Raw genomic sequence first — 22,369 nt, 5'->3', positions numbered from 1 at the left:
TATTTTAAATGTCATTAATGTGAATATATTAATCGTTAATATCTTTAATAAGAGATTATCATAATAATCTCTATCTATAATCTATAATAATATTTATCTTTAATAAGAGAAATCTAAAATACTCTTTTTAGTTTTATATTTAATTAGAATTTTAATACATGCTTATATTTATGAGATATATGAATGTAAAATATTATAAAAGGTCTCCAATCATAGTTGTAATATTTACAATTCCATTTGTCCCATATTTTTGCAGAATTATTATATAAAAAATTACATATCTGAAAGAAGTGTAAGGGTACGCCAAGAGATGGAATTACCTCGAAAGAAATTTATCGCGATGTTATCGTTACGTGCAATGTATCAGGATAAGTGATGGAAATTAGATAAACACGCGACTCTACCATGTAACAGTTTGACTACAATCTCTTAGGCGACAAGGCGATCGTTAAGGCCTCGTATTCTTCGTGTTACAGCGGAATCGGATATCTGTACTTTCGCGGCGAGGACGGAGCATTTTCACGTCACGAATAAACCATCGACGAGACTGTTCACGACGGACACGAGGCCGAAGGCCCTGAGGGAGTTGTACGAGCTCGCTGCTATAGTTGCCGTACGAAGTTTAGATTCCTTGAGGAGGGATGGCAGCTCGATGGATATGTTCCTTTGCACGCCGGTCCTCGGTAAGAGGAGACGGGACCAAAGCCTCGACATCGAGTCTAGAGTCGTAAGTACATTCCTCTCTCTTTCTCTATGAAAATGTCAGGACATGTTCTCCTCCGCGATTGGTATTTTTCTCCGCGCGCGTTCCAAGTTAGTTTCAGATCAATCAATGTCAAATATTCTTTAATTCTACTGTTATCAACATCCTTTAATATAGCAGTCAATTTTTCAAGATTCCGAGATTATATATTGTAAAAAATTCTTTATATTGATTCTAATATATTTTGAAATAATGAATCTATAGGCATACACCAACAAATCCAGAGGTTTTTGAATTTATATGGAATACACGAATTAAGCAATAGATTGAATAGATACATTTTTTATTGTTTTTTAAATTGAATGTTCACCTAAGAAGTTCATCAAAAATTCACATATTTCGTTAGAATCTATAATAACTTTACCACGCGATTATCTGATCATTTGTGGCGCATAGTGAAATCTTTTTGCCGAATGAGAAAGTTGCACAGGCAGCGCATTCATACGAGTACATATATTTTCTCAATGAGTTATGCAACTCAGTTCATCGCCGCAGTTACACTGTTCGCATTGACTTCGCGAAACACGGAAGAAACAACTGAGCGTATTGAGTTCAGGCATTGGTCGGTATCGGGTGACCGAACATAGAGATTATGGGGCATGACTCAATAATCCTCAACGTGAGATTAACTTACAAATGCCAAGCAGAATCAAATCTGACCTCTTTGCCTACTTAATTCAACGTAATTAACTTTCACGGTATAATTGAAGAGTTCATAGGATCTCGAACCCCGTTTCTTCGAAACAGTACCAGTAATTTCGCCGAGCAGCGTTTCCTCTTCTCTCGAATGTGTCACGATTAACTTGCATTTTTCTCTGCACTTGAATCGACGTTAAACCGGTTTATATCAAACGGAGATTGTCACTCACGACACACAATTACAATATGACAGTAATACTGTACTTGACAAGCAGAAGAATGTCAATTCCATAGATTATCTTTCGTTAAAGATTCAGGACCAAGGATGACTTTCAAGATAAATTGATCGAATGTGGACACACATATACATGTACACATTCGATATGACTTGGCTTTATGTGAAACAATATTGATACCTATTTTAACAGTATTAAAAAATACAAATTAATTTAATGTATCAATTTAAAATATTGTAAATTAATTCTGTACACTTCAATCTAATCATATTTAGGAGTTTTTGTAATATATAAAATTGATTGAAGTAATTAGAATAAATGAATATTTTTAAAATCGCTATTTTCCGACTTCCTATTGTTTCTCGAGTATGCAAAATTAAAACTTGCACAATGGTTCGACCGTTTACACGGACTAGTCGCGAACAACGGCTAGTGCATCGTGTGGAAAAGTTGGCAGACGGTCGGAACCCAATCCGTTCCGTATCCCGTGCGTGAAACTCGCCCGGTCGGCGAGGTGACACCCCGACAATAGTTAACACCCACGCAGGTGCCGCAGCGCGTAAAACACGTCATTCGTTCCTCTTCCTTCGCGGCGTCGAGTTTCCCGCAGGGTGAACGCGAGGCGACCCCCTTGTTGCGGGGCTCCCGGATCCCGCGGAAGAAAAAAACGAGTCATTTGTTATGTGCTCTGGGACCAGGTCGCGTAACAACACCATGCAAACACGTACATACAAAATAGCACAACTCTTTCACACGGCACATCGCTTCCTCAAGTATTCGCTATATCTACTTGACTACCCAAGAAGCAATTTCTCAATTTTGTAACAGCAGATTAATTCACAAGAATTTTGTCATAAAAATCAATGAGAAAAACGATAATAAAAAAGATACCTACTCTTCTACATAATGCCAATAGTTATCGAATATATTTTATAATTATACCTTTTTAGATATATTATATTGAATATAAATATACAAAGTTTAATAATCTGATATATATTATCTGTCCATGTTCAAAGAGACAAAAGTGGCGATAAATACGGATAATATACGTAAAGCATACGAAAAGAAATATTGTATAGATAGGCGGCTTTACTGTGCGTATTTATTATTCTGTTTGATTATTCTGTTGCAGCCGGCTGCTATCGAGGATCTTCGAAGATGGACATCCACCGAAGCGCTCGGCGACGTCACCGTACCGCCGGACTGCTCGTCCAGGATCTTGGGCGACACGACCAGCGACGATGCCGTCGATCACAAGCTACCCAGCCCCGAGGAACAGGTTCAGGCTATCGCGCTCAAGTAAGCGGTTTATCTCAATACGTCGCTTGATTGCCGATAGAACGGGAATTGTAGAAACCGCCGCACGAAATAGAGAGACAGGAAAATCTTTTCATCATTGAGGATATGATTTATGATCGATAATCTTGATAAAATATCAAAAACTTATTTTTGGTCAAATTTTCGACATATTTCTTCACTGTCATTAGATTTTAGATTCTTATTTATATAAGGATGTATAATAATAGATCCTTTATTTTGGGAAAGATTACATATTTAATTATTAAGATTAAATATTTTGGAAAATTTGATATAATGCATTTTTAACAGTATTTTAAAAAATGACCATGTGTTTCAATATCTAATTAATGCAAATGTTATTGATTTAACATTAGAGAAAGAAAACAGATCGGCAAAGATTAGCAAAAAAGATTGAAAATCGTTAATTTATAGAGCAATTTATGAGAAATTTCCCGCCAAATTAAAATGCAATCTTATATAGTTTATATATAAACTAATACATATAAGCGTGTACAAGTCAAAAGTCTGTCACACGGTTTCCTGTTACGTGACTTGATATGCTCTTCCTCCGGGTCCATTCAGTTTTGTATCAATGGCGGACCGACAAGCTCTCTATTGTGATCCCGAAATGTACGCTTTCATCGTAGATTCCCGGCGGAAATCGTAGCGGTGGATGTGAGCGGACGAGGTTTCGTAAGAATGTCGATGAGGAGGAGGTCCTTGCTGTCAGGGCCAGAGACTCAGGAAACGACGGTGAAGAGGAGATCGCGGCCACGCAGGCCGAGAGGGAAGAGACGAAATACGATCGCCGGTACCGATCAGAAGGAGATTCGACAAGCTATCGGAGGGTTAGTGTTGTCATAGTTAACCCTTTAATTCCAAACTGAAAAATTTTCAGAACTTCTCTCCCCTACTTTACTCATTACTCTTTTAGTTACTACAATTTCGGATTGTGTGAGCAAACGGTTTTCCGTTATTTTCTATATTTCGTATTCCAAATTAATGTAATTAAAATTCTGCTTTATGAAGTGCTATTATACGTGCTATTTAAACTCCGGAATTAAAATGATATTGTCGATCCTTCATTGTTTCACGTTTCGCGAAAGTAACTGTTTCAAGATTGTTCGATTTACAATCCGTATATACTTAATAAAGATAATTTTTCATCGTCGTTTAAAAAAGGATTACTAAGAAACGCTATCATTGATGGGATTAATGGACCGTTCGCTGAATGCTCGACTCCTTCAACTTTTACGGCATGATAAATATACTCGTATAACCAAGGAGTATACATTTTGCTCGGATACATCGCAGCGGTTCTGTTACTATAAGGACGCGCGGATCCAGAGATCTGTACCTCGAAAATAGTCGGCGATTTGTCACGCTCGATAAAGTGCGCTCATATTTTCGCAGTCGTCCAAGCACGAAGAATCTTCCTTATTCTACCTTTGTACTACTCCCATTGCCGTGATAATAGTTTCAGATCATCTCCGTATCGTTGTCGTGCGATATCGCACGCGAAACCTCCCACAGGCTCTAACAATCTAACTTACGTATCAATTGAAATATACGCGAATAATAAATCTGTAACAAAATCGTCATCGTGTATCACGGTTTATCCGTGATTAATCGTAGCATGCTCGCGCGTGAATCTGTCGTTTCTTATAAAGCGTGATGGAAATCGCACTCACTACAGTATTTCGCCTCATATTCACGTTGAGATTATTTATCGCTGTAGGGAGACGACTGGCGAGGAGCCCGAGGAGACGCTGCCAAGCGCCACGCCGAGAGCGCATCGCTCGGCGAGCACGGACGTCTTGGGGTCCACGAAGAAGGACTCACCCACGGAAAAGAAGTCGCACTTCAACACGCTGAAGGCGTGGGGCATGTCCAGACTGAAACTGATCAGTCCGAAATCGAATCAGCAGCAACCGCAACAGGAATCGACGATGGTCAGCGCGGAGAGGACCGAGCAGGCACAGGGTCAAACGAGATCGCCGGAGGAGATAAATATTTACGAGACGGTGACTACGAGACGCAGAAGGGACAAGTCGCACGAGAGGAAGCCCAGCTCGTCCAGCTCGAGCGGCAAGAGCACGGCCAGCATACCGGTGTCGGTACCGAGCACGGACAACAAACAGCCGAGCGTGAAATTACGCGAAAGCGCCGCCCAGAGGCGAGAACGACGGAAGGGCAGCAACCGCGACGACGCACCGCACTCGAGCTCCGGAAACTGGAGCGCTTCATCCGAGAGCGGAAGAGCCAGCATCGGCAGCGAGACTACCACCACCACGCATCAGCCCAGGTAAGAAGAAGAAATCGAACAGGGATTATCTCAATGTCCCATTATATTTACGGAAGTCTTATGTATTTTCTTAGTTCTACAGGCAATTGAATATTTTCCAACGCGGTCATTAATTAACTAAAAATTTACAGCAGACCTTTAAGATGGATCCTAGATATTTGAGTGTACCTATAGCAGAACGATTTATATTCTGTTATGAAAATTAGTTACGGAAGTTATTTAAACTTCGTACGAAATTCAATTAAATTTCGATTATTCCAGCGAATTGAGATTTGCCTTAATCTTCTGAATCAGAGATCGCGAAGAGATTGTTTTAGACTTGAGGAAAAATTTACATTCGTTTAATATACTCGAATATATTATCTCAGATCCACGACGACAGCTTCGATCGGCACGTCCTCCACTTCCTTAAGTCATATGAGGCGATTGAAGGGAAGGGACACCTCAGCTTCATCCTCGGTAACTTCCGAAGGTACCTTAACACCGGATATCATACAGGATATCACGGTGGTACCCTTTTCCGACGATGGCGAAACGTCGTCGGTGTACTCTTGTGACACGGAAGGATATTACACTTCATTTCACATGGACTCAGGCTTGAAAACTCTTAGAGAGGAGGAACTCATGCCGCAGAGTCCTTTGACGAAGACTAACGACGTTGGCTCGGATCCTACCTCGCCGATTGTCGAGAACGAATACGAACTATTTGGCAGAGGATCAACTTCCACAACGACCAGCTCGGCCGGAACGGTTTGCACCGCACTTATGGCACCACCGCCTCCCGAGCGCAAGTCCAGCCTCACAGTTGTTGCTATGGTAAGTTCAAGGGTCAATACTTTTAGCTGCGATAAGAGATAGCGAAATAAAATTAAATTGAGTATTAATTTATTAAGAGAGATTTTAAAAACCTTATAAAAATGGAATAAAGTTGAATAGAGATAAGATTAATTAATATTGAATTTTCGATAAAAAATGAAATTTATATAAATTATATATTAATTCTTAATAATATAACGCCAGCATCTCGTGCATATAGACAAATACCGGATTTTAATTAATTTTTCTTCTTTCTTCTACTGTAAAATCTGTGAGTTAGTTAAGATTATGTTTTTGATTAAATTAATATAAAAAAGCTAACATCAATTTTTCTATTAAAATATATTTACAATAATAAAGTAATTGTATAAGCACCTATCCTGTCGTCTCTATTTTCAATATATTCAATTTTGTCAACAGGTTCATGGTCAAAATCAAAACGGCGGCGAATCGCCTGACAGTGGTCACAACACATCCTCGTCTCCCGTTGAATCTGCTTCGAGTCCAGCCTGCACCGGCCGTTCCTGCTCCGAATTTGAGTATTCAGAGTCGAGCGATCTGGAGGGCTGCGAGCGAATCGAGAGGATTCGCTCGAAAACGGCAATCACGACCAGTCGGATTCCGTCGATGTGCGTGATCACGCCACCCGTATCCGATGACGAGCACGCGAAAGAGACGGACCAGAACGAGAAGAAGACGAACGAACCGACGAGGAGGACTGAACTTCAAGGTGGCGGTTCGATATTAATGTCTGCCACCGTCGGCACGTCCAAGATGGAGGTGATCAATGGCCAGGACAAGAATCTCTATGCCACCGTACAAGTATTGCCGGCGGCCGCCAATAACGACAGACCGACGACGACAGGCCAGTCGTCGTCGTCGATCAAGATCAGTCCACTGAGCGGAGTTCTGGGCAAGCTTCGTGGCGTACTTCCGGGTAAGAAGCACGCCACGAAGAACGGAGCCGTGCAGGAGCTGTCGAATGCAGACTCCGGCGACTATGTGACCATAGCCGACGTGAGGAACAACAACGACAAACGCCCCGCGGGCCCGCTTTCATCGTCATCATCAACGTCGTCGTCGTCATCAGGCATGACCGCCGTCCGACCGACTACCACCTACGCCAATTCCGATATCTTCAAGAAAGACGCGGAATACGTCAGTTTGAGCGAGTTGCCGAAGAAACCGGATTCGTCGTTGGAAAGGAAGAGACAGGGTGCTCGAGTCACTCTAGATTCCGAGGGTAAAGTCGTCTACTCGTCCGATAGTCTGAAGAGAAGGAAGGGAGCGCACACAACATTTAATCCAGGTATCTCAATTATTATTTCAATTATTCAACATTGCTCTTCCTATCAAAATAAGAATTTTTTCCGGTAAAATTTTAACTTAGCTTAAGCCTGCAAATTTTATTAAATCATATTAAATTACCAATAGCATTTTTTGTTTCCAACATAAATTTCGACCGCTTGAAAAAGATCCTGATGAAACTAACTAATCGATAAAATTAATTATCAGACAATCTTTAACTGATTATTGAAACACCAAATTCGGATTTTCACGCAACACATCTATGTCCAGGTCCCTTCGTCAGGGAAGGAGTGTCACCGAGTCCGTCACCGTTGCTTCATCGCGCGATACCGAACATCCGCGCCGTTACGAAGAACGTCGACGCTGTGGACGCTGCGAACATCAGGACCACACCGCCGACGTCACCTCAGTTGGGCAAGCTAATCATTCGAGCGGCGCGAAGTCCCGATCGCGCGACCAGTCCGGATTACGTGCGCACGCCGGCGACCGTGGTCGGTCCCACGAGCCCGACCAGTCCCCACAGACAGGTCCGCGGGGCTTACGTCAACGTGCAAGGCGACGAAGGTAAGACGTCCAGCACTGACGAGCACCGCGATTGCCGCACTGGTAGATTAGAGGCATCACGCACTGCGACCGCTACGTCACGCTCTATGGACGAGTCTAGACAGTCCTTCGGCAGTCCGACTCTCGCTTTGGCACCGTGCAACAAACTCCCGGAGCCGGACAGATCCGTAGATAAAGCCAAGCTCTGTCACGGGGGCTCGCAGATAGACAGACAGACAAAGCGTAAACTTGATCGCGACGAGAACCGTCCGCCGGAGCTCAACGGCGACGCTGTCGAGACAAACGTTCGCGCGATCGCTCCGTCCAAAGTCAACCACTCTGTCGATCTTAATCCCGCGAACTCGCGATTAGACTTTGAGAAATCGGGTCTCTACCCGAAAATCTTGAGAGCAACCGGTAACACGCCCAAATTAGGTAGAAAATTATTGGTCTCGGATCTCGATACTCCGAGCTTCTGTAGGAAAAAATCTAATTCCGATAGTCAAAATGTGAATACGGCGCTCAATGATGACACTGTCGATAAGAGCACGACTGTCGATTGTACAGAATTAGATAATCAGGCCGCTAAAAACTCCGATTCATCGCGCGGCGACAGAACAGATCGTAAGGTGAAACGTAGCGAGAGTTATCGTATGGCGAACAGTCCGATCATGTTCATCAAGAAATTATCCGCGAGCAATCAAACAGAGAAGTCGTCCAAGATTTGCAGGACGCCCTCCGAGGAGCTACAGGAGGAGTTGCTGAAGGAGAGGATCAACTATCCCGAGACGGTCTCTAGTCCGGAGCCACGGGTCGGTAATAACATGACCTTCGACAACAATGTAACGGTACCTGTTCAATCGATACCAACTAGTCCTAGACCGAGGGCTTCGGACCTAGAACCGGCTAGGGTGCTCAAATATTCTAGTAACGATACAGAAATCTGGTAATCGCGTCAGCGATACAGTTCAGCAACTTTTGCAATACCGATATGAAGTTAAAACGAGATAAAAAATTTAATTATTTAAAGTTTCTACTCTTTATCGAAGTCTTATCGGTTCTATAAAAACTTCAGATCTAAGCGCGAGTATTAATTAAAGTACTTCCGCTAAGTATTCTACTAACGACATAAAAATCTAGTAGAGACTAGAGAACATTGCATTAGTGTGCAATACTAGTTTTGCAATACTGATATGAAGCGGGAATGATAATACATGCGACTACTGCAAGCTCTGATATGAGTTGAGTCGTGCTTAAAAAAAAACAAACGGATGTGGATTTAATGGAGAATAATTATCACACACTTGGAGAATATGATAATACGTAATCACATGTCTTATGGCTAAAAGCACCGAGTACATATGTACTAGGACTCTCTTTCGAATCTGCTTCTTCAGAATAATTCTAACTTTCTATTAGTAACTGATAGTAGCTCAATGAGTAATTTACATAGACATAAATAAATATAAAATTATCTTGAGAATTAATTTACAATTAAATCTCACTTCCATAATTTTATTTCTAAAGAAAGTTGAAGTTAAAAAAGTTATGGTAGAATATAATTACTTTTTATACAATAGAAGTTTCACTATTTGGAAAATTAATATTTTTATTTTTAAAGAGAAAAAATTTCATACTCTTTAATATTTCTATTTAATTTTAATACTTGTGAAATAAAATCTCCAAAAAGAATACTTTGAAGAAGAAATTAACTGCGTTAAAATAGAATACTGTTTAGTAAGAGTAGAATATAAAATATCGCGAGCTTTTGTACAGCAAGCATCACGATATCTCGAAAATCGGCGTTTTTGCTGCCAAAGGTTCGGCGCGATAACTCCGCAGAGAATGATTTCGATGCGTTGAGACTTTGATGCCTCGAGTTAAATCATGGTAAGATCATCGCGTAAAATAGATCGGAGGATGAGCGGGAATCATCAAGGTCTAGTCAGATATAACTGGAGCGAGAAGTCGCGGGGGAGATATCGGTGCAGCGGATAGCGGCGCATTATGCAAAAGACGGATCGAGGTAATGTCACTCTCACGAATTGACGGGGGCAGGGACCAACAAACAAACCGTTCGACGATGATCACGACAGCGAGATCGGCCAATTTTTTCGCACGCGAACAAAGATACAGAAAGAGAAACACGCATACCGGTCACGTTTTTCCTTATCTGACACTCGTGTCCGATGTTTCCAGCTGCGAGTCGGCCGACGATCCCCGCGGTGCGTTTAATACTTACGAGGAGATAAATCTCGAGTTTTATCGTCAAATGACAGTCCGTGTGTGTGGAATATTTTAGAGTTAATTAATTTTATCAATAAGAACAAAATGCATTTAGAAAAAATTAATAGGACCAGCAGGGACTAATTTTTGCACTTTTTGTAAATGAATTGTGTCCCCCTCAAGTGATTTTATTTTTTATATTAATTCTTCTCGATATATATGCAAAACATACAGAATTCTGAAATTTTATTAGTTTCTTCTAAGCTTTCTTATTTAGACTTGTCGCGCATAAAGTTGAATCATCTTGTTTAAAATAACGCAATAATATTTTTTTTAAATTGGAGCATTATATATTAAAGCGAATTATATCGGAATGGAACCAATTAATTAAACCGTCGGTCATATTACATTTATTTGACTCCGATTTAAATAAAACGTCATTAAATCGCCAAACGTTTGAAACATAATTCTTTCCTCGACCGGAGGAAAACAGGAAATTATCGCGTCGGGGTAGGCGAGAGTAGGCAATCTTCCGCTTTAGCAATTCGCTGGAAAACTCCCACGAAGCTCTCTGTCAGTTAAAGACTCACTTTGTTAACCCTTATCAGCGTTATTAGCCGCTGACTCAATAAGCAACGCGAATTGCATCAGACGCGATGTTTATCCCGGCACGATAATGGCCGGGGTGTCGATAAACAAAAATCCCCACCGCGAGGATTGAAATACTTTCGTGCGCGTCCCGGCGCCTTCAGTACGCTCCGATCCGGACGAATAGATCGCGAGATCGTTCGTTCTCCGTCCGCGAAGTTCTCTTTCCCTTCAATCCGCTCGGAAGTCGCGACTTTAGTAACAAAATGCAGTGCCGCAGGAAATCAGCTTGCATTTTTGCAAGAGGGCGGAGCCGCGTGTCTTTGAATAATCGTCGCGTCTAATCACGATCCGATCACGTTCTCTCAAGATCGCCAGTTCCGTGACATATAATCATCTTTTATGATTATTGTTATTCCTAAAGGCTCGATTTATCGATCTGCGAGTTCAAGAAAATCACTTTCGGGCGAAGGCCAATTTTTTTTCCGTTTCCGAAAGATCCTCGAAAGTCTCTCACATCCTAGTCGGATGACTCGCCGCAGAATGAAATCGAGTTTTTAGCGTGGCGCGATGATAAGACGTTATCGGTACAAAAACGGAGAGGAAATCTTGTCGCTAGACAGACAGTCGCCGGGGCAATACCGCTGATAGACGGAGCACAGCGCGGTCGTAAGTCGATTCACGATTCCCGGCTCGATCAGTTGCCCGGCTCCCGGCTCGCCGCGGCAACGCTTCAACATGCTGGCGAGACATCTCCTCTTCATCGCGACCAGGCGGCCTCGTAAGTTGATTATCATAAAAATCATCGTCGCATCGCTTCACAGTCATTGAGCCTATACAGTCCCGTCTGCATTACAAGTTGCATCCTTGCAAGTGTGGGGTTAACGTAAACTCTAAGCTGTCATTTACTGTCATTAGCTATTTTAAGCTTTTTTTTCATATTTATGATTATGTGAGTATAATATATCAATTTATCGCTTTGTTAAAACAATATAGTGTTTTAATATATTATTTTAACAAACTCGAATAACGTGTGAAAAGTTTACATTTATTAACAAATGTAAAAAGACTCGGGAATTTATTCAATTTTACATTATTATGGCATACTGATTGAAAAGATGTTATTATAAATATGAAGAAAAAATGAGAGTTTACGAATATATTCGTTACACACTACATTCTTATCAACTGTCACTTGTGTCAATTTAATTATGCTCTGTGCTGCACATCTTTTTTGTCCACTTTGGACCTGAATTTTTCCTTGGCGATAATTTCAATTGCTCACGATTAGGAGAAAGGAAATGTTATCGTGTATACATGTGTTGTATATGTCTGCTCCGAACTTGATTATTTTCTTTTATTTCGTTTCTTCGAGCCAAAATATTTTGTATCAGTACATGTAATGCGATACTCAAGGAAAGGTTATTTATATCCATTACGTAAACCGTAAACTGATAATTTTATGGAAATTTACAGAAAATTTATTTTTGAGACACAAATCATTCTTTCATACGAATTTTATTTTTAAACATCACCAGAAAATTTCTCTGATTACGCTTGGAATATATTTCGTAAAATAACATTCTTTAAAATCCTTCAAGCATTAATCCTTCAATCATTAATTTTTGGACATTTTCATACCTATCGACGAATAAATTTTATTGTATTATCCATTAATTTTCCAATTTATTCTATCTTCTTTTATGTAAAAAAGAAATTAAGATATTTTATAGCGATAAATCACATGTTTTCTCCTTTCTTCTTTGTGCTATCGATGCATCTTTAATCCCCATTAACTATTCCGCGAAGTACAAATGAGAAAATGAGACGCTAATTTGTCTGTCAAGTCCATGGTCCATGACTGTATCAGTGACATCACTCGAGAACATTAAGTGGGCATCACGTGAGTGACCGCGCGTTCGTTATCGGGATTGCAAAACTGGCGCACGATTATAAAGAAGTTTTACACGGACGGAGAGAGAGAAAGAGAAAAAGAGAAAGAGAGAGAGAGAGAGAGAGAGAGAGAGAGAGAGAGAGAGAGAGAGAGAGAGAGAGAGAGAGAGAGAGAGAGAGAGAGAGACAAAATCAGTGGAAAGTGCCGCAAATACGAAAAAACGAGCACGAAAGAAAGAAAGAGAAATGAAAAGGTCGATCCTCTCCTCCAGTGTCTTGCACTTCGTAACAGCCCAACTTGACAAACGGATGCACAACGTAAATCGTGCGAGCTTATCTCGAAAGCGGACTTTTATCAGCGCGCGTAACCATGCACCGGCTCGATCTCCCGTGAAGTGTAAACAATAATATTAGCATTGATCGACAATAACGCACAGATACATATACACGCGTGGGGCGAGTAAACAAAAATGGTATGATAATCGAAATCTTGGACGACCTGTGATGTCTCGATGGAGACTTTGGAACGAGCGATACCGTTGCGTAAAATCGCGGCCGAAATTCGATAACGGTAGTTAAATCGCAGATAATTCGTTGAGGTTTCAAAACGATTAACGTAAGAGCGAGAGAGAAAGAGAGATGCGGACGGAACACGTGTAAGGGTCACTATTTCCAACGTCTGTTAATCTCTAACCGACGGTTAACTTTTCAGAAAAGCGAATAAAAATTGGATATTTTAAAAATTAACCGTCGTGGATCACTATTTCCAATGTTTGTTAACCTCTGACTGACGATTAATTTTCAAAATAGCCAATTTCTATTCGCTTTTCTGAAAAGTTATCCGTCGGTTAAGAGATTAACAGACGTTGGAAATAGTGACCCTAAATCTCGTCGTCGAATTTAACTTCATCGCGGCATGCAGATAACTTTTTTATCTCCTCGCTGATTTACTACTATTTTCAGACACACATGACAGGCAATACAGACGCTCAAGTGTGAAACGTAGTAAGAACAGATCCGTCCAATTTAGGTGTGCAAAGAAATCGCGTCGATGCGATTACAATGTAAATCGTTGCGAAAATCAGTTGTAAGCGGCCTGTAATCGCGGTTCTCACGTTATTTATGTTAAGAACAAACGTAATTAGAGATATTCAAAATATTACGTTCAAATATAATTTATGTAATTAGCTGTTTACGCCGAAAGTATTATGTTAATCCACTTGTATAATCGCATACGTATGGCCAGTGACAAAGACGTACATGATTTACTTTACTGTCGATCTTTGAATTTTGCATGAGACGAGCACTAAGTCATCTTATGAACAACGTGTTTTTATATATAGCCAGTTTAAACATCGATCTATCATATGTTTATAATTATATTTATTACCAGCATACTCTCGTGAGTAATTATGCCAAATTGTGTTTGCTACCAGTATCCATATTTCATTAATGTTACTATACGTATCTTTATGCACGTAAGAATACATTGCTGCGTCGTTAGAAACAGTGACGATTTGTGATGATTTTCAGGGTGAAGTTAACGAGCCTTGTTATTGGTAACGAGCCACAATGATTTACGCAATTTCTGTGGCTGTTTCTTGCGACGCAGTATAAATATACAGTGGAAATAAAAATCTATAAAAAGAACAGGAGAGGATTAGTCATAGCCTATAAAACTATACTATCTGCTCACGATAAATGCGTAATTCGTCGCAGCTCGCTCTTTATTTTGCATTTGTGAGCGATAAGTCGAGAATGAGGGTAGAAAATATAGTGATCCCGATGACGTACGAAAGTGATTTCTTTCGTGTTGATAACAATAAGAGAAAAACGTGTTTTTCATGCGTTTTCAGTTTTCACGCGTTTCAACATAGTAACGCAGTTATAATATCGTCAACTTCCCCTTGTATTTCATACTTCGCGATTGATCGACGAGTAGCGCGCGTTACACGAAGTTAAGTTGTTGACCCCCATTTGCATACTGACGATACGAAAATCATGTCATTGTATTTAAGTTACCTTAACACTTTGCTGATTTATCTCGCCTATTATTGTATCGGAAATTTCCGTGAAATCTAAGAGAAACTTCCATTATATATATATATTTGTTGTTGTTAATCTAAATTATATATAAATATTAAGTTTTGACTTGAAATGTAACTGATTTATGATAGTGACTTGGTAGTTTAACGACACAAAATTAACCGTCCTTCGGTCGGAAGAGTGTTCTTCACGTCCGATCTTTCATTGACTGATCACCGTTAAATATTCTACAAGTAATAAAACAGCTGTCATCTCCCATAATCGAGATAACGGCAGTTCGTATTCCGGCATGCTTGTGAAACCCTCGTAAATGTGCCTTAACTTGCCGTGTCGCATGTTTGCTCGAGATGCGTGCTCGCCTCTCGTTGTAAGTAGCGTCTATCACTAACAAGGACTAACTGTGGGTACATAGAAACCCTTACCTGCAATCATGGGTCTCGATCAGGGTGACACCGTGTTTGCGTTTTCCTTTTTTTTTTCGCGATCGTAATGTATTTAAAAGAATAGATATTTCTCTTTGTACAAATTTCGTAATTAAATATCATTAAATTTTTGTCCCAACGTTAAATATACCAAACCGAGGTAGAAAGTTAGTCTGATCTACTACGTCGGGGTGTTGATCATACTGATATAATGCAGCAATGTAGATAATTGCATACTAGAGAAAATCAAGCAAATTTCATATATAGAGGATTAACGTGTCTGAAACGATTACTCCTCCCTTCACCATGATATAACACTGCTCTCGTAATGGGAATATACCGCGTCTATAATCCACACGATAGTTATCACGTCGACTTCGCAGACGTTTAGCTAGCGCGATAACATCACACGCTTATGCGACTTCGCGCCGCCTGCTTATGGGATAACGCGAGGTAATAGCACACCGGTTATAAAACGAGCCGCATATATGCGTTAATTGAAATCGCGGGAGGGAACGGGAGGTCCGAGTCCGCACTTTGCGCCGCATTCCTCACGGTGTTACCCTGACACAGCAGTGTTGATTAATCAGCTTGCAACTAATATCGCGAGGACGTACTTACAACCTGGGCAGGGGAGCATGCACTATCAGCGTGTACTGTATATGTGTATATGTGTGTAGAGCGTTAAGAGATCCATACCCGCTGTAAGCAACGTATTATTATAGACACGTATATATGTACATTTTTCTTTTTGTACTCCCGCGCAATGCGTTATCGCGACGCATCTTGCCCTGTACATACAAGTACAATATTACTATCGCCACAAGAAAACGATATGTCATTTTAATGATTTAGGAATGTATGTAATAGACGTCATTCTTTTTGGAAAGCACTTGCATTTTGTCATTTTTTTTCTCTCTCTCTTTTCTGTCTATCGTCTCATCTCACCCATGTACACATCATATGCACCTCTGATTGTAAATATTGCACCATCCTAAGTTCCCGCCTGTTTTTTTTTTTTGTTTATTATTTTTCGTTTTATGTGTCTCCATATATGTGCCTACTGTATAGTTTTAGAAAAAAAAATGCACCTCACGCGCGTGTGGCACCCCCGCACTAGTAACCCACAATATCATAGTTCCATGCTCCATACACCTGGTGAGTACGTTTTTTTTTTTAACTTCCTAGGCGTACTGCGCGTAAGTTTGATGTGGAGAAAGACACGAATTTTTGTTTATGTATAATAACATTTTAACAATTCTTCTATATTTTTCTAAAATATATTAAGTTGTATCCGCATGTCTATTATTTAATATTAGACATTATAAATTACATTAACATGTATTATTTGTTATTAACTGTTAGATTTAATTTCATTGAATATATTCGAAATTTAATTAAATAATTTAAGTGGCTAAGTATAAAAATTAACATCAGACTCATGCGCTCATATTATGATTTTCTCACGTTTTGTTTATCGCATGCTTGTGTTTGTGATGCTTTTGCAACATGGTCGCTTTGCTTGGATTAAATCACTCACAGTTTTGATAATAATCTTCATGTAAATACGTTTAATATATGTTTAAATCTATATGTGTATATTACTGTATTTATATAAAATAATAATCGCTTGTCAAAATTTTCTTCTTACGTAACTTCTAATCGCAAGATCTCAAGCAAAACAATTATAACAATTATAAATTATAATTATAAGAAATAATTATGGATATGATAAAATGTATCACAATTACAATATATAGGCATGATTTTTTTAAATCTAACAAATCTTCAAGATTATTTTATGATCTTTTCGAGAAGATTAATCTATCTAAAGACTTTTAGGAGATAATAATTCTCATACTGTATTTTATCAAGTTAAAAGGAGGAAAATCGATCATAATCGATCTAAGAAAAACACTTGTGTCCTATCCTATCATTGCTAGAAGTGTAAAGACATTTTCTGAACTGTTGCAGACAATCCTATACTGACCATACCTCCGGAATCCATACCGCCGCAGGCGATTGTTCAACCGCCGCCCTACATAGCCCCACCGAAGCCCGAGGATCGACAAAAGTCGCACAAGTACCACGATATCCTAAAGGACACGCAGCCACCTAATCTGCGAGCATATCCCGAGAAGGAGACGCAACCGATCGCGCAGGATCGAAAGCAGGACATCTATGACCCTCATCGAAATATTCAACAATATGACAATTGCAAAAATATCCTCGAACAGCAGAGGATGTCGAACTATGAGTATCAGCAACGAGTTTGCAACTACCAAACAGTGCACATGCACAACGCGAGGAATCAGCAGCTCTGTTCACCAGCCAGAGATATCAATCAACAGCAATTTTATACCCTGCCGACAAGAAGACCTCAACGAGAGATCGAACCGCCTCGTAGTGTCACGCCGGACATCACCAGAGGTCTGGGACACGGTTCTCTTAGCAGCATGCACATGCTGGCGAAACAGGGCCAACAGAGGGTCACGGCCTTGGAGAACGAGCAGACTCGATACGTTTCCTACGTGGATGCGGGGAGCAGAAATTTGGAACAAGAGGAGATGAGAGGTAGATTCGTGCAGAGTCAACCTCAATCAGTCGTGGATGTTAGAAATAGGTGAGGATCGGAAGAAGAGTTAGAAGAGAGAGATAAAAGAATTCTTTTTATCATTTAATTGCGCTTCTAAATCAATTATAAATTTTTTAACAAACATAAATATATGTATATCTACATATCGAGAGATTAAAGATTAATGATATTAATTATTATCAAGGCATTGTCTAGAGGATTAGTTATCATAGTTATCTAGATTTCTATCTTTATTATGTAAAAGATCGATTGGAAGAAAGTATAAATCATGAACCATCGAGTCTATTGCAACATCTGATACTAATTGTAACTGTTACTGCTATATATACCTTACTTTAAACATTTCATTGTCTTGTGCATAGATTCGCAACGCCCCTAAACCAAGCTGCACTCGGTTATCGATTCTTCGCATCTTCACCCGCCAACGATCCTCTTACGAAGTCTCCTCACGCGGATATTCTGAGGAATAATCCAATTTCGCCGATCGGCCACGGTGGCTACGGTAACGGCTTCAAATCGTCCACTCCCACCAGCCACTACGGACGATCGGTGCCAACCGTGGCGGAACGTCTAGCTCTGACCGCCGCCGCCGGCAATAATTGCTCGTCGCCGGTACCAACGAGCAGTTCCTCGGGCAGAAGCACTCCCATTCAGACCTCTTCCGGCAGAACGACGCCGACCAATCTGGTTCTGTCGCCCACCAAGAGCACCATGTCCAACGAGGAGCTATTCGCTGCGATTCACAAGTCTAAGCAGAAACTCAACCTCAAGCTCAATGAAATCGACAACGAGAACTTATCGCCGTACGGATCAATGAGCTCCTTGGTGAAAACACCGGCCGGCACCAGGCACAGCTGGAGCCCGGAATCTCAAAAAGCTTCTTCGGAGGTAATTGCCAGTACCGAAAATCATCCATTCGAAGAATCATATCTTCAATTCCTACCAAAGAAATTGTTTTCTCGTTAGTTCATTTAATATTGAAGATGAAGTATATGTTTATTTTAATACAAATTAATTTATCTGATCTTTCTAAAATCCTACAATTTAATTTATGTTCACTACAGTTTATTTCTCCCGTTAATTCGCCCGATCCATTCCAGATACCGACTACGGTGCAATCGCCTACGTCACGAATGGATTTCAAACGTTTGCTCCTTCAACAGAGTGTAAAGGCCAATCCCATGCGGCTATCGGCGGCGGAACAGCTGAAACTGTCGCGCCAGCAGTGTCAACAACAGCAACAGCAATCGTCGCCGAACGCTCACCAGAGTCCCTTGACCAAAGTCCTGAGTCCACGCTCAGTCTGGAGGTTTCAGACCCCGAGAACCGACGTCCTTTCGTCCACCATAATCGAGGACACCGCGGCGGAGGAGAAGGCGATGAAGCCCTCGCCGGAGAACACGTCTCCCATTTCAAGACTGAATTCTAGACGGCAGTTGGATCTTTGCATCGATCTACCGAGTCACTTGCGTGTCACCGACAAGGACAAAGCCGCAAACTTCAACAACGATAGACTAACGGCGAAAAAGACGTCTATGGACGACCTCGATCTCGATACCGCGATCAAATCGTTAAGTCAAAATAACCATATCCACGAATCAATCACAAGCACGTCTGACGATCCTACACGAACCGCATCTCCTGCAAAAACCACGGTAACCGGCCAGGATACTTCGTCCTTGGTGCCTCGAAACGATATCGCTAGCACGGCGATACGGTATTCGAAGGGTACGCTCGAATCTACGAGTCAGGACCCCGTGAGTGCTCTCGAGTCGAGGAGGATCAGCAACCAACTGGCGAGAGCCCAGTTCCTGGCCAGCACACCCACGAGCACCAATCCGTCGCAGAACCTCTACTTCAGCAAGAGATTCAGAGCGCGATCGGAATCCCCGCGACACGCGATAACGCAAAATGTTGCGCCGCGCAGTCCGAGTGCTCCTGCTCTCGAAACCGCTCTGTGATTCGCGAATATGTCGATAATGATGACAACGACCTTGCACAAGACTTAGCTCTTCATTACATTGTGACGTACAATATGTACATAATGCTCTCCTTAGCAAGCTGAGATACCTTAATTAATAAATCAAAGTTTAGTATACCGGATTTTTAAGTTGTAAGTAAGATATTTACATACGAGAATTTGTTAAAATCTAGATTTGAACATATATTGTGATCATAATATGTCTGTAAAAACCAAGCACTGCTCTGATTGGTGATAGTAACTTCATTTTTTATTTTTTTATAAAATTTTTCTCGAAGGAAACTGACGCAACTGGAATTTTTTAACGACGATATCTTATCTAGTACATTAATGAAGAGTTAAGTAGCAAGGACATCTGATCCATTTGGGAATTTCGACGCGACGTATTTATTAACCGTAATCCATTTAAATCGAATCATTTGTCCTAATTACAACGGCTCGTATCTGTGCTAAGAGACAATAATTCGTGATATGGTAATAACGCGGAAATTAGTATTACCCAGTATTGCAAGGCTTCTTGCATAAACTAGAAAAAAACATTCAGCGTGAAAACGTCGTAATTATTACGTCACACTCTGCCGGTCGAATGTTAAATTGATTTTACGGCACGTAACGTTACCTTACATAATTCAAATCGCTAAATCTCATATATGTAATTCAATCGAGTAATAAGCAATAGGATATTCTCGACGCTAATAATCTCAATCGAGTGCCTATTTGATATAATCGTTTTATAAAGAAGCATTTTACGCATGTATGACACTATTTAGTCTCGAATTAAGACACAATGATGTACTCGATATTTTCTCATTTTTTTATGCTAAGCGAGCCATTTTCTTCTCAACGAAGAAAACGATTTGATCTTCGCACGATCTCAATGCTCACGATCAGACACTCTTAAAACAGTAAGGATAAGATGAATACTATTTCGATATATTCTCATCTCAATTTATAAATACAGGAAATGCGGATGCATTGTATTCCTTGCGAAAGTAATGCACAAAGGTTTCGTTCGCGAGAAGCTCTATTCGCGATACGAAGAAACTATAGCGACGAAGCTCTTTCGTAGCTCCGACAAGAATTTTATCGTTACCTACATTAAAATCGAAATATTATGCAGTATTTTATAACCACTTGGGCTATACAATATTAATTTATTTACGGGAGTTAAGAGGAACATACTGGTAGCCAAGAGCCACGTGAAAATTAAGCACCATGGACTGTAAATCGCTCGTCGTAGACGATAGAAGTTGAGTGCAGGATTATTATTAAAAATTCTCGAGATTGCTAGAGAACAAAATACACTTGACTAGAGAACAAGTTCTAAAATGCGCGATTTATCGTTCACCGTGCTAGGCTCGTTTATTGTGCATCGGCAGACTCGGTTTGCCGACGACGCCAAATTGGGAGTCTAATCGTTAAGGTATTAATTTATTTGTCGACTTCGACGACGGCAGCCCAACTCCCGCCTTAAGTTTCGCCTTCGGCGAAAGTTGTACATATAATACGCGAGCAGCGTAATCGCAAACCGATTTTAAGTCTCGATCGCTTGCTAGTCTAGTCGGGGTAGAATTTAGTACGTATATATACATATATCACGTTTTGGAGATTTTTCGAGCGGAAAAGTGCCGTTAATCGCGTGCGTATAATCTAATCACGTCGAATCGATTTTATACGATTATCGAATGGTGAATAGAGAGAAAATACAAATATATATATATAAATATACATTATATAACGTACGCGAGGAGAATAATGATATGTATAGCGTAATAAAACAAAGTTGCCTTAATTAAATTATTTCGAATTATACGAGCGATCGCCGATCGGCGCGATTCATCGACTATTTACGATCGCGCAATGAACGGAAGTAATTTTGCACATGTAACCCGCTAGGTATTAAGCTGGAAACGTGTTTTGTACTTTGCTCAGAATAAATGAAAATATTTCGTGAACAGGTGAGTTTTCCTCGTTCCTGTGCATGCTTTCCGCATATATAGTTAATTTATCGCGACATCTTTAAAAACGGACGTGACGAAAGAGCGTCCGCCAAAATAACGTCGGCGTCGCTAAATAAGCGCTCGGCTGACGAATTTTATCTTAATTTATTATTGCTGAATAAGCGTAACAAACGTAATCTCACTCACCGAACCGCGCGTCTGCGTCTCGTGGCCGCCATTTCAAAGGGAGCTGCGCAAGATAGTCGGCCTCCTCCTGGAATGCATTTCATGTTGAGTTTTTAAATCGAGATAAATTAAAACATTTATCTGAATTTATTATTGCTGAATAAGCGTAACAAATGTAATCTCACTCACCGAGCTGCGCACACCGAACCGCGTCCGCGTCTCGTGGCCGCCATTTCAAAGGGAGCTGCGCGAGAAGTCGGCCTCCTCCTGGGAATGCATTTCATATTGAGTTTCTAAGTCGAGATCAACCAAGACCAGACATTTTCGGTCAACCGAAAGATTATGCGCTTACCTGCACGGCTGAGGTGTACGATACGCGAAAACACCGATCGCGAATTGTCGTCGAGCGAATAAACGAAGCGAATGAACGATCAGAGCGATCCTTCGTTTCGGCGTTGGTTAACTGTCTGAAGTGCGCGGTTGTTGAACTAGCGAGTCTAGCGACTCGGGATTCTCGGCAACAGACGCGGCCTGTGATTGGTCAGATTTAAATCGTCGTACTTACCGCCTAGAAAAAGT

The 22,369-nt window shown here is 40.7% G+C and overlaps 1 protein-coding gene across 1 annotated transcript in view; it reads left to right on the top strand.

Annotated features, from left to right (window-relative positions):
* The window catches only part of Gukh (NHS actin remodeling regulator GUK-holder), a 79,326-nt gene extending 57,707 nt beyond the window's left edge, over positions 1-21,619 (top strand). Inside the window, exons 2-11 of the mRNA XM_071716157.1 lie at positions 477-727; positions 2,774-2,940; positions 3,588-3,788; positions 4,679-5,245; positions 5,614-6,061; positions 6,482-7,370; positions 7,640-7,933; positions 17,062-17,710; positions 18,046-18,571; positions 18,784-21,619. Of these exons, the coding sequence (XP_071572258.1) occupies positions 477-727; positions 2,774-2,940; positions 3,588-3,788; positions 4,679-5,245; positions 5,614-6,061; positions 6,482-7,370; positions 7,640-7,933; positions 17,062-17,710; positions 18,046-18,571; positions 18,784-19,644 (4,853 nt within the window). The 3' untranslated portion in view covers positions 19,645-21,619. The remainder of the gene's footprint in view (positions 1-476; positions 728-2,773; positions 2,941-3,587; positions 3,789-4,678; positions 5,246-5,613; positions 6,062-6,481; positions 7,371-7,639; positions 7,934-17,061; positions 17,711-18,045; positions 18,572-18,783) is intronic.
* Positions 21,620-22,369: the final 750 nt, after the last annotated feature.

Source organism: Temnothorax nylanderi, unplaced genomic scaffold (genome assembly GCF_030848795.1).
Source record: "Temnothorax nylanderi isolate EJ_2023f unplaced genomic scaffold, tnyl_v1.0 TNYL_tig0177_pilon, whole genome shotgun sequence".
Lineage (NCBI taxonomy): Eukaryota > Metazoa > Arthropoda > Insecta > Hymenoptera > Formicidae > Temnothorax > Temnothorax nylanderi.
This window is presented reverse-complemented; position numbering and strand designations above follow the sequence as displayed.